This window comes from Protopterus annectens, chromosome 2.part0 (genome assembly GCF_019279795.1).
Source record: "Protopterus annectens isolate FY-2018-M chromosome 2.part0, PAN1.0, whole genome shotgun sequence".
Taxonomy (NCBI): Eukaryota; Metazoa; Chordata; order Ceratodontiformes; family Protopteridae; genus Protopterus; species Protopterus annectens.
This window is the reverse complement of record NC_056728.1, coordinates 1,324,635,411-1,324,654,430: the sequence shown is the minus strand read 5'-3', so window position 1 is coordinate 1,324,654,430 and position 19,020 is coordinate 1,324,635,411. Positions and strand designations below refer to the sequence as shown.

The window sequence follows — 19,020 nt, the reverse complement described above, 5'->3', positions numbered from 1 at the left end:
TTTCCCCTAACAGATTTGTTTGTTCCAGTTGAATTGTACAGGTTATACATTAAAGGTGGGAAAAGTTTTGAAATGATTTATATCACAAAAGAATGCCTTTGCCATTATGATACAAGTCACAGCTAAAAAAAGATATTAAGAAGGACTAGTTCACTTAATATCAAATGATTTATATGAAGCAGAATTCAAAAGCTTACCATTATTGCCCAGTGAAGGCCGTTACAGAGTTGTAATGCTTTGCTAAATCACACAAAACAATTCAGAAACAGTACTGCAAATTGAGCCTGATGAATATTTAATTAGGGAGTTTGCATTTCTGCCTCAGCAACTTAATTCTGCAATGGCATCAAGCTGTAGAGATGGCCACATGAGCATGCTGGTTCATAGTCAGTTGTACTCTGGAACCTGTTGTATCTGCATACAGCAGCTATAGACAATGTTGAGAGTAGGCTGGCAGCCCATTTCTTTCATCTCCAGGACAGGATAGCTGGCCACTCGCCTAGTGTTCCTAAACCTATCAGCTATTGAGCCTCCTATTCAAACCCTATTCACCTGTGTTATAGTAAGGGCTGCAAACTGTATGCCCTAGCTACTGAACTGTGGAATCATTAACTTGCACAAGCATGAATTTGTTGCTAGTGTCTTTATCTGCTAAGTATTTTGTGCATTGTTTTGTACAGCACAGTACATTTGCTGATGCATTTTACTGTAGCAGCAAATAACTGCTTATGATCATTACAGGGATTGCTGCTGCAGTATGGATAATGAAATATGGGAATTAGCATCAAGTAAGTATGTTCCCATCTGGGCAGACTGGCAAAGCTTCAGGCATCCCTGGAGCAGAAGTGGGCTCATCCCCACATTGAAGATATCATTAGGAAGTTTAGTAGAAAAAGGGAGAGCAGCCTGTTCCATCTTTAGATCTTTTTTATGCTGCATCAGTGCATTTTTGGTAGTCAGGCCATTGGTTTCATCCAGGTTGACTTTCAAAATAGTAAGTACCCTTTGGTGTTTTTTTTTTTCTTACATGGTTTAATTGCTTGCATTTATTAGTAACTGGTGCTTTAGCCCTTTTTTCATTGTGGTATACTGGGAGCTGCTCCTATGGCTAACGGCTTCCTGAGAAGTGATCACCAACAAATACGTTAACAGATTCCATCAAATTTCCACCTTAACTGCTTGTTCGGTTTAGGGAAGGATCATCTCATTTCTTCTAGCAAGCATTGTATCTAACCATTCTTCTTGATTTTCTTAATGCTGGCAAGGCTGTATTTGCACTGAGTATACTCCATTTGTAAATGCAGCTATACAAACGTCTTATAATATTTGAAAATATCTTGGACTTTCTTTGCAGTCAGCTTTTTATTATCCCTAAAGCAAATTTAAAATTATTTATGAAACAGAGTGCACATAATTACCAGTAAATCTGTAGCAATAGATGTTGATTTATTCAGTTGGTATTTAGAGATATTTTAAGATGTAAATTGTTGTTTTAGCCAGCCTTTCAATTAAATGAATGCATCTATTGAAGATGCATGTATTATCTAACTGTATCATCTTTGTAGCTTTGTTTTATAATTTTGTACTTTAAGAGCTCAACTAGCGTAATGCAAGCATATATATCTTCCATCCTAGCTATTCATGCTTTGATCATACTGTCAAAATCTTTAGTAGTTGCCACTGAATTCTATGCTGCAGCTTCAGTAATATATTTCTAAGCAGAGCAAGACTTCACAAGTCTCATTGTCTTAATGATAAATCTGAAAACTATGTAACAAAATTCCTAGCCTTTCATACACTTTAATGCTGCAGTAGCTCTCCAGTGACTCTAATTACATTACAAAGGCATGTTGGTATCATAATTGCTAATAAATGACAGACTACTCATTTATTAATTATAGAATAATTTTTCTGTACAGCAGTAATATGCCTTATACAGATAGTTGGCATCTGCTACAAAGGCAGATTACAGCCATTTTAAAGTTCTTTAGACTTACTTCATAAGGTAAAATTTGTTTTGGCTATAGTTATAACAGGTGTACTGTAAGTAAATCAGGAAACATTTTCATTTTTGCCACCAAATGACAGATATTTTCAGCTACTGCATCCAAGGCAAATCCAGGCAAAAATGCAAACTTTTATAGAATTGTTCAAGCAATTTGTAGCTTTTAAAGAAAGAAACTGTTCTACTAGTACTTAATCACACACACACACACACACGCACACACACACACACACACACACACACACACACACACACACACACACACACACACACACACACACACACACACACACACACACACACACACGCCCAAACACACACACTTGCTGTGTAATATTTCTTAATTCTTTTGTTCTCTAAATGTTTTATTGGTCAGAAAGCACAACTTGGTCACAAAATGCTTATATATTATAAGACATTCTGATTCTTGAAGCAGTGTTAACTGTACAGTAGACATAATAAAATGAAACAAGCGCTTGTTTCTACTTCTGACTTAAAAATAGAGTATGTAAGTAATTTTCCTGCCATTTGTTCTAAATGCCTGACAGGGAAGTTTTATAAGCAGGTTTACAGAGTGTCTATTACCCCATCTGTAATTTAAGCAACATAATATGCCCCCAACTGCAATTTCTGTAACACCTGAAAAAATATAATTAACATAGCAGCATTTGTCATTACATTTTTGTGGTACTTGGTCTGGAATGTGATTTGGTTTGACAGCAGGTGTCGGTCTGTACTGAATGCCTCATTATACAGGTTTGTTAAACATTTTAGCATTTCAAGAAAGAAGTAAAGTTATAGTCATACTTATTAAAAGTGATACACTTGAAAATACATTTCCTGATTATTTTTACTAATATTTTTGGAAGTCACATTTCTGATCAAGTAAAGTTTAACTTATTAGTTTTGTATTTTATATGTATCTACTCTCAAACTTGCATCTATATTTTCCTACTTATTCTGAATTGCTGAAATGCAAGCATGTACACCTTGTTGCTATTATGTTGCACAGTTACTGTTAAGGTTTTTTTGTTTAAAATACTCAGGGCTATTTAAACTGGGCTCATGCTTGCAGTGTTTTTTTTTCTGTAAACAGTAGAGGACTTTTACTTTTTGTGAGTTTATTTCCCAGTGATAAGGCTACCTTTAGAATGCTGATGTGTATAAGCATGATAAAAGTGGTAGGGTGTTGTGCTGTTTCTAAATGTACCTTGCTAATGCTGTTATTGGTCTGGTAAAAACACTGAAGTTCTAACAAGTCTATCAATCTTTCTGCAGGCAGAAATGATGTTTAGCTCTGGTATATTTTGGATGGGTCTTTTGTTTATACCAGTAACAGCTCTTCTGCTGGACATATTTTACAAAGCGTAAGTATTACAACTTTGCTAATTTATTGCAGTGTGCTATTTTAGTACTAGTTTGAAAAGCAGTTGCTGAATTTTTGGGCCACATGTTTTCTCTTTATGATTTTCTTGTTTATTTTGCACAAATTCTTTGAGAAATTGTTGATATAAATTTATTTGTGTCATCATTTTGCTTTCATAGATATTTAGAATTGTATTAAACCATCCTGCTAGATATTTGCTTTTTTTAAGCACATGCTCACTGTTAACTTAAACAGAATCTGTTGCCAGTAGAAGTGAACATGTGACTTTTTAATTGTTTTGATAATATTTTACTTGCATTTTTGGAGTAGTTTCAAAGTTTCAAGTTGACATTTTTATTTTACAAAATTAGAATGATTTCCTCTACAGAGGAAACCACACATTTTCATGGTTTCCACAGCAGGTAACTGAAGCTACTTAAAATGTATAAATTTAAACCTGATGTTGATGTAATTCCACTTAAATTTCCTCTGTCAAAAAGCAGAGGTGAAATTAAAGACCTGATGTGGTGTTGCAAACAGAGTATCAGGTGTCAGAATCTGATATTTTGATTGTGCATATGACAGTTTCCTGAAGAAATTGCTTAAAAACACTGCTATATTCTCCTGTAGAATTATGAGAACATGTTTTAAGACACTAGTGGACGAAGTTCAGGAACTAGAGGCAAAATCCCAGGACCCAGGAGCTGTTGTACATGGAAAAAGGTACAATTAAAGTACAAATTATATAGTTATCTACGTAATTATATGTACCAAATTCAGACTTAATCATGTTTTCTTTGTATTGTTTATTTAATGACAACATATCTGCTTAAATATATTGTTTGTCTAACATTTGCTAGTCACAGCAGACCTCAGAGGTGTTTGTCAGCTCATGTATTTGACTGCCTTAGTTGTAACTGTTTTAATGTCACAGGCAGAGCAGTAGGAAAATAACCTGTTGCACATAATAACAAGAAGGCACCAGTTATTTCAGCTTTAAAAGCCCTTTAACAAACAAAGCATCCAATTGACAAATTATTTGCAGTGTAAAGTGGACACTAGTAAAGTACATGCTGTTTTCCTTTGTAAAAATGCATGTGGCTTTTTTTATTACAAAGGCAAGAAAATAGTCAAAAGATTCATTATATCAATTTGAACTATGGCTGTGCATTTTTGAGAGACTTGCAGTTTGATTCTGCTCCAGATGTCATCAGAGCACACAGTAGTAATAGTCTGCCTTAATCATTTCCAGGAAAATATATAACTAGAAATGAGCTGTGTGTAATAGCAGTAAGGTACCCCAGGAGTATTTGTTTTTCTTTATAACTTCACTCCTAGTGAAGTTGAAAGACTCATCTTCACTTCATGCTTCCTCTTGCCACAGAATCATTTAATTGTACAGTATCACATCTTGTTCTGCATTATTATTTATTTGTCATCTTCGCTATGACTTCCCAAACTCTGTTATGAGAAAACTGTGGCGTATTCATAAGTGATGATAAGCATTACACTAACCGTATACAATCTTCAGGCTCAGCAGTGGCTAGTAGTGTACTGTGTGCTGCCATCAGAAGTATAAATGTGGTGCTGTGCATGTACTGCTTGTCTTGTAGGTGTCGTGTCTGTGCTGTTGAAATGTAGTCCCATTCCCATACATCTCAGTGCCATCTTAGTTTAAGAAGCTTAGTGGCGTTTATGTAAAATGTATGGATGAGCACATCTTAGAGACATGCTGTAAATCTGGAAATGTACTGTATTTTGCACAGAAGTCCTTGACACCCATTACTTTCCTTGATGCAGTATGTCACATTAGATTGCAGAACATCTCTGTGTATGGACATGTTTCAGTCTGATGAGTGGTGTGAGAAAAACACAGTTATGCAAGAAAAGCTCTGCAGTGTGCTTAACCTGCCAAGCCTTCCTAGGGCATACAGTTGGATTTGCTGTTGGAGATCAAGCACCATCTCCTTGACCCCTATTAACTCGGTGCAGCTACTTCTAACATTTGTGCTTATGATTTGGGAATAACATGTTAAAACCTACAAAACAGTGCAGTGGGCAAGGTGCCCTGCACTCCCCGTCCCAGATGTAGGAGCTCTGAGCCCACTCTCCTGATCTCTATTCCAGGATTGCACCAACTCAGAGAAAGTATCTGAAGCAATCAGCGGCTTTTATCTGAGTCTGCTTGAACTCAAACACACATACAAGTATTCAGCTGTGAGCAGCTGGAGTGCAGCCAGATGAAATTGAATCTTTATACTTTCCCATCAAAGTTGCTTGTACTACTGAGCCCGGTACCTGTTAAAAGTGCTCTAGTGTTGCATTGTTCCTTTCTCCCACCTGTATTCCAGAATCCTTCATACTTCTGATGATTTGGTAGACCCTTTTTCCAGTTTCCAATCATTATTAAGCTGACATTTCAAACATGATCTAGATGTTTCACTTTAATAGTAGAAATGGCAGCTGTAGGTAGCAGTCACTTGGCACTTTTGAGATACTCCTAGAGTTCTGCCCATTAGTTGCATAATGCTGCATATGTTTTCTTCTATGTCCCATTTGCTGTATATCAGCAAGCATTGTGACTCACTCCCAGACATCTTGCTTTTGGAAGTCTTTGGTTTGCGTGTTTTAATCCTCCTCCATTATAGCTTTGAATATTTGTCGTATTTTTTCATTTTTTTGCATTTTTCAGCATTGTTATAAAATAACTTTATTTGCTAGTTCTTTCCTCCCATCAGGTTGCTGTTTTATACGCCTCCTCCTTGCTATTTCTGTATTAAAAGCATTTTGTTGTTTTCTATAGTAGCCTTTCTTTTTCTGAGTCACTAGTTCTACATAAAGGCTTGACTTTTTTCTGGCATTTCCTGTTTTGTAGTGTAAGCTTTAAAGTATGGGTAAAAAAGGCCCCACGGTTCCATAAATGTACTGGATGTGGACACAAAATTTCCCCTCAAGACACCCATGCTGTTTGCATTTTGTGTCTGGGTGTTAAGCTTGTAGATGCCAGTGTGAGATTTGTGATGCATTTGGCTCAACAACTTTGCAGAAAAGAAAGAAAATTGTTATTTTAAAAAATAAGTATTTCTGCTTATTGATTCTATGGTTATGGCTAAGGACACGAAAGAGAAGAGAAGAGTTAAACTGATGACAGTGAGTCAGCTAGGGATAGAATTGCTTCGTCCCCTGTGCCTAAAGGACACTGAGTAAATGTTCAGCTCCAGGAAAAAAGAAATGGGGAAGGGGTCGTGCCATTTAGACTTCAGACCCAGCTGTTCATCGAGTGAAAGTTATAGTGAATCAGAACCCTCTGCATAGAAAAAGTGTAAGCAGTTTCTCCTCGGAAAAAAACTTTTCAAGATAGTTAGACTTAAGATCTTTCCCAGCTGTATAAGTTTATTCTTTCTACTCCCTCTGCTGTCTCACCTTACACACAGATTAGGACAAGATGATGAGGGCCCCAGTCAAAACACAAATTGAGTTGGGTGTCCTGTATCCCCCCCTCTTTTTCTAAGACAGAAAAAGAAGGTTTCCTCCCTCTTCGTGGTCTATTGCTTCTTTTCCAGATTTGTTTCTGGTGGCTAGTGTTTCTGAACAAATGAATCTGCCATCAATTTTAGTTTTACCACAAGACTAACTTACCCCTCTGTGTAGTCACCTACTTCTGCACTGGTGACTTCAGTGGCCAGTGTTGCGGTGCTGAGAGTTAACAGAGCTCAGAGTCTTCTAACAAATGTATTGACAATGATGCTGTCAGAGGTGTTTTAGATATCAACTAGGTCTGTGTTTGAGTTCTTGACATCAAAGTCATCCTCTATGCTGATTTTCTCCTCAGGTATGAGACCTGGTGCCATTCACTCAGTGTTGATGATTTCGGCTCCGGCATTGCTTTGGCCATTGGTCTCCTGTGTGCTGAGATTCTTTGCATCTTCCACCAAGAGACTGGACAAAGTGCAGAGGCAACCAGTAGGGGAGATAAAATCCCAACAGAGCCCGTACAGATATCAGCCTCTTTCCAGGATATCTCTCAGTGTGATGCATTGGCTCTATCATCTTTGTCACAGAGGGGCAGAATGTCTGAAAGCTGCTGCATGGACAAGATGATACTGTCCAGGTCAGATTCCTGTTTTTCACAGTTAGACAAGGCTTCTTCAAATGTACCTAGGAAGAATACATCTAAAGGGAGGCATCTGGACTCACCTACAGCTTCCTTAATCCCAGATACAAATTTAGATGAAGTGGAGCCTTCCCTCATGTCTCTCCCAGTAGCCTTAAGTTTGTGGAGCTTCTGGTATTAATGCATTGGAGGGCATGGTTTGCTGACTCAGTCTTCCCAGAGGATAGCATACTGCAGGAGATTTTTGCTCTACTTACCACTTGATGGCTTGATCTGTCTCGTTGTGCAGAGGGCATAGCAAGAGTCCTGAGTAGTGCCATCTATACCAAGGAGACTGGACATGATCCTCTTATTTCCCAAGGACCACACTTGCTGGAGTAGGGCTGTCTCAACTGACTACATTGTGATGGCAGCTGTCCTAAAAAAAGAGCTGTTAAGTTAATGTGCAGTAGTCCATTTCCCCAGAAAGGAGTCCAAGGCTTTAGACCTCATTGGGAAAAATGTTAGGTGTGTACTAGGCTAATGGCCGTGGGGCCTTTACAAGCCTAGCCCATAGAAGTGCCCTGGCATTGTGCCGCCCATCGTTAGTTCCCAGTGCATCTATCAAGTAGAGCCACTGGAGTGATCCCCGGGGTGAACTTTCTATTTCCCATCCACTCAAGATTTTTCTTTAAGGGGGCTAGTGAGGTGCTCTGCTTGACATGTATGGGAAGTCTATTTCAAAGCATGGGCAGTCTCTGGGTTATGAACCTGCCCCTCCAGCATGTTCTGTTGACTGTAGTAATGAGGTTGAGGTCTCTGGAGCATGTGGTGTGGAGGGATTTCTTTAGCTGTAGCACTTCGAACAGAGCTGGGACAGACAGGGCTTTGTAAGTCAAGCAGAGATTGCCTCTTAGTAGACGATATGAGACAGAGAATAGCTGGAGTTTTTTGAGTCTGTCTGTGTAGGACATGTGTTTATGTCCTAGGATCCTCTTTGTGAGGTACTTTTGTGGCCTCTCCAGCTGTTGTAGGTGTCTAGTGAGGTACATGCCAAATGGGGCATTATACTCGATGATTGGTTTAATGAGGGATGAGTAAACAGAAATGATGACCTCTTTCTTCCTGGATGCAAAACCCTTGGTAATGGGATGTGCCACATAGAAGGACTTTCTGACCACAGTGGTAATATGGTGGTCAAAGGAGAGGTTGCTGTCAACCTGTGTCCCCAGATCTCTTATAACACCTTCAGTGTTCAGTGGGCTATCATCGATGTGGTAATTAGAGGGAAGTGAGTTTTTCCCAAAGGGGATGACGACACATTTTTTGGCATTAAACTTAAGCCCATGGTTTCGACATCAGTCATTGGTCTCAGTGAGGCCTTTCTGTAGGATGTCTGCATCACTTGGGGAGTTAATAATGGCTCCCAGCTTGCAGTTGTCTGCAAATCTGGTCAGCCAGAATCCGTCTGTGTTGGCCTGGACTTCTGAGAAGTAGATGCCAAACAGGAGAGGACCCAGGACTGATCCCTGTGGGACTCCACTTGTGACTGGTCGGCAATCTGACTTGGAGTGCGCTACTTTCACACTGTGGGGTTCTGTCTGTGAGCCAGTTTGCAACCCACCTAAAGATATAGGGGCTGATGCCTAGTTTTCTGAGTTTATCAATAATTCCTGAGTGAGGAATGGTATCAAAGGTCTTGGCCAGATCGAGGTAGGCTGTATGAACTGCCTTACCTTCATCCACCACTCTGGTGACTGACTAAGAGAAGTCAACCAGGTTGAGCAGGCATGATCCACCTTTCACAAAACCAAATTGCGTGGGATCTAGAGTTTGGAGATTCCCTATATCCTTGTTAATTAGGTCCATGATGATGCACTCAATAGCCTTACATATCAGACTCATCAGGCTAATGGGGCGATAATTTCCAGGGTCTGTAGCTCGCTCCTCCTTTATGGAGAGGGATGACTGTAGCAGTGTGCCATTCAGAAGGGACAAAGCCTGAGGCAAGGCTGTGAGTGAACAGAGCACACAGATGTGGTGCCAGTTCACTTTGTAATTCATGTAAGAACACAACCAGGGATATTGTTGAGTCTCATGGAAGCTGTATTGTTGGCCTTAGACAATGCAGCTTTAGCCTGTGCTGCAGTAATGCTGGGTGCCTGGCATTCTTCCGGTATTGAGATTTGTCCTTGGGGGGGGGGGGGGTAAAGTTGGCACTGAATCTGTGAGTATATTGGCAATATCTGTTGGCTCAGTATAGGAGGTACCATTGTGCAGTAACTCAGAGCAAATCTGGGTATTGCCATGGAGATTCTTGATATAATTATAGAAGGCTTTGTGGTTGATTTTAGTGACTGCCACAATTCTGCCTTCATAGCTGGCTTTGGAGGTTTTGATGAGGGTTTTCAACTTTTTCTTGAGGCTAATAAGGGGATTTTTCCAGTCTTGGGACTTCAGCTTTTTCCTGGAACAGTTTCTTCCTTCTGTTGTAGTTTATTAATGGCAGGGGACCACCAGATTGGCTTCCTTTTTTTTGGAGGAGAGCGTCTTGGTTCTGTTGGGTATGGCTAGTTCTGTGCATTTATGTACATGTTCGTACAGTGCGTTGGTGTATAATTCGGCAGTCATGCATATATTTTCCATTGACATGGGTGCCGTGAAGTTAGCCACCTCTGTTTTTAGGAGTCCAAAATCAGCTTTGGAGAAGTTTTTCATGGTGGATACCTTTGCAGGGAGTGTGGGTGAGATGTGGATTTCCATAGTGATTAGTTTGTGGTCAGATCTAACCAGGAAGGAATTGACTATTGGTGTAGAGCAACAGTTGCCCACGTTAGTAATAACCAGGTCACGAATGTTGCTTCCTCTAGTGGGGGTAAGAATGAGCTGGTCCAGGGCATTGAAATTGATGAATTCCAAGAAGTGTTGGCCAGTGCATTAGTAGCTTTCACAGCTGATGGAGGGGTAGTTGAAGTCACCTAGGATGAGAGTGATGGGTTGGATCTTAATAGTTTCCAGGGTGCTTAGGAATGAGGATTGAGAGTCTTGGGACATGGTTGGGGACCTATAGCAGGCTACAACCTGAATCATCGAATGTTAGTTGTACCTGGAGTATCACAGATACGTTATGCTGGGCTACTAGTCTGGAGGTGTGCATATGATTTATGAATATGGAGACACCACCACCTTTGGAGCTTCAGTCCAAGTTCTGGGGCTGAAAGGTGTGGAATGAGTTATAGCCTGGTAGCACAGGGGTGTTTTCTGCTGCTTTAAACCAGGTCTCTGTTACAGCACAAATGTCGATGTTCTCCATTTTGAGGAGTGCTTTGAGCGAGTGCATCAAGATTAAGAGACTTCTAGCGTTGAACAGCATGACCCTCAGATTGCATTTTTTTATAGCTGTTACTGTGGTAATTTGGTCTTTGGAACACTGCCTAAAAGGCACTGTAGGGGTGGCAAGAGCCTTAGCCAGTACCCGGAAACCCAGGGGTGACAGATGTAGGCCATCTCTGGCAAAGCATTGAGGTCTGTCAATCATGTCATCCCAAGCAGATACGGGATCTCCTTAGAATGACACCAGAAACTTGGCCAATTGTTGAAGTCAATCATTTTCTGTTTGTACTGTGGTATCATTCTGGGCGATGGTAAGATGCTGATCAGGGCTAGGGTCATACCTGCCTGGGCCTCATAATCCGAGAGCATCACCATGTCCCTTTTCATGTAGTCCAGGGAGGTGCATCTCAGATCATTCACACCCACATGGACAATGACAGAGTCATACTTGTACTTGTGGAGTGACCTGAGTGCATGTGTTATGTGTCAGATTCTGACACCTGGTAGACAGCTGACTGTTCTACTTATTCAACCTAGTGAGTGGGACATCAGTGTGCCTCACTGAGTCACCTATGATTATTGTATTGGGCAAGCTGTCAGCTACCTTTAGAGTATGTGTTTTGAACTACTGATACATGTAACTAGATCTTACTATGATTTATCTGATCAGTCCTTAGGAAAGATGAAATGTCCACATAGGGATCTGAAATGTAAATTAGCATCCCAGATGGCAGTCTTAGCCAAGATATCTACCCTTCCATGGGACTCCTGCATAACACAGTTGATAAACTGGCCCTGTTGGTCAGGTCTGACATAGCCATGCAACATCATACCTGACTCCAGCACTGTAATTTTGCAGACAACTTCAAGGTGTCTTTGACCAAGGCCCCATATGATGGTTCCTCACTTTTTTTGGACTGCAGGTGAAAGAAAGGCTGCAAAGGAGTGAGGAGGAATAGGGGAAAACACTCATTGCTGTAAGTATTAATATGTCCACTCCAAAGATAATGTTCCAGTGTTAACAGAAGAGTGTACAGAACATATGGTTTAACAAGATCTAGTGACAGCCATTCTAACAGAAACCAATATAGGTGTGGGGTTTTCAAAATGGATGCCACTCCAAGGACAGAGATGGTCCACAAAATATGGGATTCTGCAACACTTCAAGGGTCCCACTACAAAATCTGTGTGGTCATGCCCAGATCTCTCTCTCACTCTCTCTCTTTCTGTCGGGGGCAGTCAGGGGTCAGATCTTGCTACTACTACCTGCATCGCAGACCACCACAAGTCAAGTAGATAAGGGAGATGGTATCCAAATGGTGCACCATTGCCTTTGTATTTCTCCAGATCCTGTTCTCTTCTTCTTCCCAATTTCCCACCCTGTGAGGGGTTGGGGGCCGGACTAGCGGTGGTAAACATCTTCAACAAAAGAGCCATTCATGAGATCCCAGCAGACCAGAGAGGGTCCAGGATATATTCAAGGTTTTTTTGGTCCCTATGAAAATGCAGGACCTTAGGTGCATCATAGATCTAAGTGACCTAAGGCAGTTTGTGAAAAAAGCACCAACATATGGGTAGTCATGGTGCCGTCCATCCTTCTTTGTCTGTTAAAGGGAATTGGATGTGGTCTGTAGACCTCCAGGGCATCTGTCTTCATTTTAAGATAACAAGGGCATCCAGGATGTTTTTGTACTTAAGGGTTGGGACTAGGCAGTACAAGTCCAGAGATGTTCTGTTTGTTCTCACCACAGCCCCCATAGTGTTAACAAAATGTATAGCATTTGTAGCAGCATATATCAGACTGCTGGGGGTCAAAGTGCTCCCCTTTGTGGATGACTGACTTCTGGTTGCCCCTCAGTGGAGTCACTGATTCAAGGAATGGACTACCTGCTACCACTCTTCTTGTGCTTGGGAATATTAGTGAACACTGCAAAGTCCCACCTGAAACCATCACAAGCTCTGATTTTTATTGGATATCACCATGACATTTTGACCTTTATAGTCAGTCTCCATAACACAGGAGCTTATCCCTGCAAGCGAGATCTCTGTGTTTCAGAGTTCTGTATCTCATGGCAGCAGTAATCCTTTTTTCTGTCATTGGCCCCTGTCCTCTGTTGCTGTTGCCTTGGGAGGAGCTCCTGATATCTGTATCACTTCACCAGGCAGAACCCATCCTTCCAGATAGAAAAGACCTCGGCCATCACAACCTATGAAGTCCCCACTATACCTTGCAGAGCAAGGTAACCAGGACTTTCATACTGTGGTCAGCTGTCTTTTTTTTCTGTAAACCCTATATCCCATTCCCATGTGCAGATACCAGCATCTGTCTGGTCAGGCATTGTGGAGTAAGTCGAGTGAGTGCCTCACCCTGGCCCCTGTAAGTTAGTCACAACTGCTGTATCCTCCCATCCTCCAGACCTGTGTCATCTTTCTGACCTCTGGCTATCACACACACTGCACTAGAGAGACACAGACACAACCCTTCTCCAGGATAGGTATGCCCATCTTCCCTGACAACATCATCAGACACCAGAGCCGCTAATCAGACTCAGGTTGGCTAGTTTATAGACAGGGCTTTTATCCCTGTATGCCACCATACTGGCTTACCAAATGAGAATTCTGACCTAAAAGGTCCAGTGATGTGAAATGTTCGATCATATGTCTCTTCTGTGCAGGATTTCTCAGCTGTGTTCATACCTGCAGTGCTGAGTATCCCTGGTCAATGTTTCACAGGACTATTCCCTTTCCCTTCCTTCCTCCAAAGTCATGGTTACCAGTAATGCATTTGCTTAGGGGATGAGTTGGGGTATTGTTTAAGGCAGACAGACAATCCAATGAACTTGTTCACATCAAGGATCTCTGCATGCATCAGTGTCCTAGAAAGGAAGGTGATCCTCCTAACATTTCATGGTGCATTTTCCATCCACTGGGACAGTATAGCCGTGGTTTTCTATATCAACAAACAATGGGAATCCATTCTTATTCCCTGTGTCAGCAGGCCATGAGGCTGTAGGAGTGGATCCTGTCAACTCGGCACTTTATGATTGCAAAACGTGTTTCCAGTCAGACTAGCTTGCTTGCAGATGAGCTCAGTTGGAGTCTGCTGATGCATCACAACTGGTTTCTACTCTAATCTGTGGCAAACACCATTTCTCGCTGCAGGGACAAGCCATGCTACAACCTGTTTGCATTCTGCAGTGCCAAATACTGCAGCTACTTCTCCCTTATCCCTCCTCAGGGGCAGATTCCCAATAACACTCTAGTTTGTGAGTGGCCTCCTGGAATTCCCTATCCTCTTGTCTTCCTTTTCATACATTTTCTGAGAAAAGCCAAAATTACACAAGGCCAAGGTAATTTTTTAGCCACAGTCTGGCCCTGTCAGCTCTTGTTCCTTCTGCTATGGCCTTGACTTCTAGAGAAGACTCTTCCCCTCAGAACTCTCTTGTCCCATCCATCTAGCAAGCCTTACCCTGACATTTAGTCCCAGAAGTTAACCACGTGGATTCTTCAGTTCTACTGGTGTGCAGGGACTGTAATTACCTTCCCAGTGTAGGTTTGATCCTTACTGCTGCAAAAAAAAAAAAAACTCCAACAGAAAGGTTTATAGAAATAAATATGAGCCACTAAGCAGGGGCTTAATCCTTTCTGAACCCCTCTCCAAATCCTGTCTGTTCTGCAGTTTTTGGCTCACATATTTGATCAGGGTTCAAACTACTTCATAATCTAAGTATAGCTAGCTTGCAATTTTGAATTTTAATCAGTGGCTTAATATTTCCCCATAGCATCTTTAATGTCCTATAAAGCTGTCCTAAGAGGTGTCTTTCTGCTCAGACTTTCTCTTAGAGAAGTCATTCTTCCCTAGGACTTCAACTTTATGTTGCAGAAACTGATGGTTTCACCTTTAAAACTGCAACCAAAGTTTATGGAAAATTCTTGTCCTGGAAAACCCTTTTCCTAGTAGCAGCAACATCAGTGTGGAGGGTTACAGAACTGCAGGCTTTTTCTTCAAACTCCTCTGTACAGATTATGCATGTTTACATGCTTAGCTGACCTTTATGCCCAAGGTTGCTACAGATATGAACCCTGACCTGTCAGTTTATGTTCCAGTGTTCTTAATCCACCATTCAAACTGAGGTTTGTGTTTTACATGTGTTTTACATGTCTTGATGTACACCATGTACTAAGGAAATGGAAGCCCAATTTATTTGTGCCCATGAAAGTAAGTCACATTGTCCAAGTGGCTTTCAGATTACATCAGTTTTGCTATGCAAATGCAGAAAATAACACCTAACACACTAAAGGCACATTCTCTGAGGACCATATCTGAAGCCTCTTTATTTTGTAAGAATTGTTCTTTTGATTGTAGTGCTGTGTGACAGGCTTCTCTTCACACTTTTGCAAGGCACTAAGCTAGATCCTTTGGGGTATTCCTTCATGTTGCACTAAATGAGAAGAAGCTAGGGACTGTGCTGTACTGTTTAAGAGAATGTACTGGATCATGTAAGATACCAAAGTTATGTACTTGCCATAGTATTAGATCTCTATAATCTACTTCTCTTCAGTTAAACATACCCTCCCGCCTTTCCCGATCCTAGTGCAAATTGTCCGTTGCACAGAGATCTGTTGGAATGGTCCTGAGACCTGAATGCTTGTAAGGCAGAGAGATAAGGAGCAATTATGGATGTGATGGAGAAGGGTATTGAGTGGGGAAGAGTCTCAAAAGTACTGAGTATCTGCTACCTGCATCTGCAGGTCCTACTGTTGAAGTGAATGGATGTGCAGCAGATAGATGCAATGTTATGGTAAGTACATTTATTTTTATTATTTATTTTACATTTGTTGACCGGGCTAGTCCAGCTGGATATATGTCCATTTTCAGTGGAGGCCCGGTGAGAAAAGCTCCACAAATTACAACAACATAAAAGGTCAAGACAAAAACAATAACAGTATAATTTGGTACATAAGTTTTAACAATTATAGTACAAGCCTAAGATTATATATTTTATATTTCAGTAGGGAAAAGGAAAAATTTATCTAAGAATAGATGAATAAGACTAATACATTTGTATTAGAAATGGTGTAGTACAAATCTTTATAACATATTACAAAATTAGATACACCTAGTAATTTATGATAAGAGATACTAAGGTCTCACAAAAACCTAAGAAAGAAAAATACTATAGATCAATAGATAGAGTATAGAAGAACAGCAAACAAGGATGGATTTCTAGTGTTATTTAACACATAGGTTGTGATACTTTATGAAGATGTTTGATCATTCCACAGTATATACTTATTTACATGAGAAAAAATCCTAAGGAAGGTTAAGCTCACTAAAAATTAGTGAGACAACACAAGATCATGATCATGAGAGGCTAGGAATTGTGGGAGTCTAGTTAATAGTTAGGTACTTAGTCTGGGTTAACACAGGGGCATAGCCAGTGTGATTTGAGGTAGGGTTTAAGCTTGCTTTTAAATAAGCTGACAGAGGATATTGAGGTTAGTTGGCTTGGGAGGATGTTCCAGGCTTTACCTACTGTATTGGAGAACAAGGTGTCACCAGCTAAGTTGTTGGATTTTGATATTTGTACAAGTAGGTTATTAGCTGAGCGTAAGGCCTTGAGGTTATTATAGGGGATGACTAGGGATGTAAGTATGGGTGTATTTTGAGGTAAATACAGGATCTTATGGGCTACTATTAATTGATTGAAAAGTATTAAATTTGGCAGCTCTAACCATCCTAACTGATACATAACGTCTCTTTCCTTGTTAAAGAGTAAACCTTCCCCATTACCACCTTGAATACACTAAGAATTAATGTAATTAAACTCATCTACAAGCTGAGAAGTTGTGAGAATGCATATCCCCATTTGTGACGCTTTATTAAGACCATTTCAGAATAGGATGGCTTGTTCAACTAGAAGGGGAGAAATATCCCACTAAAGAATTCCATTTACAGTAAATGTGACTGGAATAGTCCAGAGAACTATTAGAAGTTTTAATTTCATTATTTTGTCAACAGCTGGGCACCATGGGATGTGTACCAAGTTCACTGTTATTGCAAACCTGCAGAACTCAGGAGGATCCTAGCGATCCTTGTGGGCATGTTATTTTATTGTAATGCAGGGTTTGGAGGATGGCATTGTGGTTCACTGAATAATTAGAGATTATCAGTTTAGCACTGGATGGATAAAAAAGGATGATCAGTTTTTTGATCCGATTATTAAGTGACTTGGTTAGGGAGAGCATTAGAGCAAAGGGCATTGGCAATTTAAAATGGCTGACTGCAAAAAGGGGAAGATCCATCATACAATAAAGGATGTAATTTTAATATGATTAGGGGTTGAAAATCCATAGATGGATGAAACAACCACCATAGACTTTTACGTTTTTCCTGTCCAAGGACTCTGAGAACTTCAGTATTGAAGAGAGACACGCCTTATTGTGGTTGGATGGAGTGATTCTGTTTCAGCAGCGCATTTCATTCCATACAATTAAAATTTGGCATATAGTTTTAATTAGTGACGTTATACATAATGATTTATTTTTCCTGTTAGGTTTTGCATATTAGTAAACTGGAAAATGTCATATGTAGCACACAATTTCACTCTTGCAGTTCTAGGCAGCATATGAGGCTGCATTGAAGTTGTTTGACTTAGACAGTGCATCTATGGCCCCTGTAAACCAACATATTGAGATTTAAATCACATTGTTTATGTATAACTTCAGAATCAGTTGACATACATCAAAATGCAGTGGCTATCTAATTGAATTGGATGTCTGGCCAGCTATCGGCATCATTTACCTTAAAGAGTAATTATGCACCAATTGTTAATATTTTTTTAGTGTTAGCAGAAATAACATTAGAAGTACTAGTGTATAGGGTTTATACCTTTAAGTTTTCATCCTCACCATTTTTGTCAAAATGGCTGCTATAAATGTGTCATTCCTCCTGTTAGCATTTTTAATACTCAATAGCTGGAGCACTTTGCTTAAAATGCCATCCCACAATTCTGTTATACATTGTGTTGTTATATGAATTCTTGAGCTGCTGCTGACATTCTGCTCAGCTGTCCCTGATTCTGAAAAATATTTTTCCCAATCTTTGAAAAATGTTTGATTGTCTTGTAAATCTCCAAGGTTTACAGCAGTAATTAGAGTTTCAAATTTCTTATTGTTCAAAAAGTCTGTTGTTGTTTTAACATTTAAAGTGACTTTGAGTGATATTTAAACATTTTCCCTGATTCTAGGCCTTTGCCCCCTCATTATTTATGGTTTTGTCACTCATTCTTGACTAAGGAAGTTGAGTATGGCTGCTGAGCACCAGCAGCTTTACTTTGTTGTTGTGATGTAAGCTGTAAAGTACTGTCAAACATGAGCACTATGATTCCCTCACAGCAGCGGCATCTCAAGGCTTCATCATTTGATATCCAAACGATGTGCAAGCTTAGTCCTCCCACTACTAAATATTCCACATGCAAATGACAGTAATGAAAAATCACAATGACATACAATACCCAAAGTGGCTAAACATGAACTACATAATAGTGAGTCTATCACTACTAACACTTAAGTGAATTAAAGTCACTGCATAGCTGATCTTTAAAAGTCTACCCCAGAAGTAGCATAGTTGGTATTTGTTGTCCTCAGCACTGGATGCTTCATTATGTGTAAGGGTTTATTCATTTTGTAAGAGTAATATTTCTGTGAAAGAAGACAAGATGTTTGTCCACTTCTATGTTAAGTGAAATGATTATTCTGAAGGCCAGCATCACTGTGAAAATTGCATGTAATTCCAAGGATACAACTGTATTATAATTCTTTTAGATTGTATACAGGACAAACAAAATTTAAAACACAAATGTGACTGTGTGGTAGCATCCATAACTTTCTAACCGTACACAACAAAGTGAGTTCAACACTTATGTTGTAGTTTTGTACTTGTTTCTTACTGATATATAGATTAAATCTGTGAGCTAGCTAATTTTAAAGACACATTTCTAGAATGTGTAACACATTGTCTTTCTGAATAGTGTTATTGCGGACCTCTAATCTGCACCAAAACCTAAGTGCAGTTCCTACCATTTTACATAGCTCCTGTTCCTGATAAAAGATAAACTTGCTGCATAATTACTTTTTCCCCAGATGAACAGCTGTAATGAACATAGACAATAAAACGATTCTTAAACTGCCAAATGGTATAGACAGACCAATTGTATGAAC

General features: G+C 40.0%; 1 protein-coding gene across 3 annotated transcripts in view; it reads left to right on the top strand.

Moving 5' to 3' along the window:
* Positions 1-19,020, top strand: part of ATP8A1 (ATPase phospholipid transporting 8A1) — a 3,191,789-nt gene that overhangs the window by 3,101,458 nt on the left and 71,311 nt on the right. For 2 of the 3 annotated variants that reach the window (XM_044061518.1, XM_044061517.1), the window contains 2 exons: positions 3,284-3,372; positions 4,002-4,094. In XM_044061518.1, coding sequence (XP_043917453.1) covers positions 3,284-3,372; positions 4,002-4,094 — 182 coding nt within the window. The remainder of the gene's footprint in view (positions 1-3,283; positions 3,373-4,001; positions 4,095-19,020) is intronic. The other variant, XM_044061519.1, reaches the window with a different exon arrangement.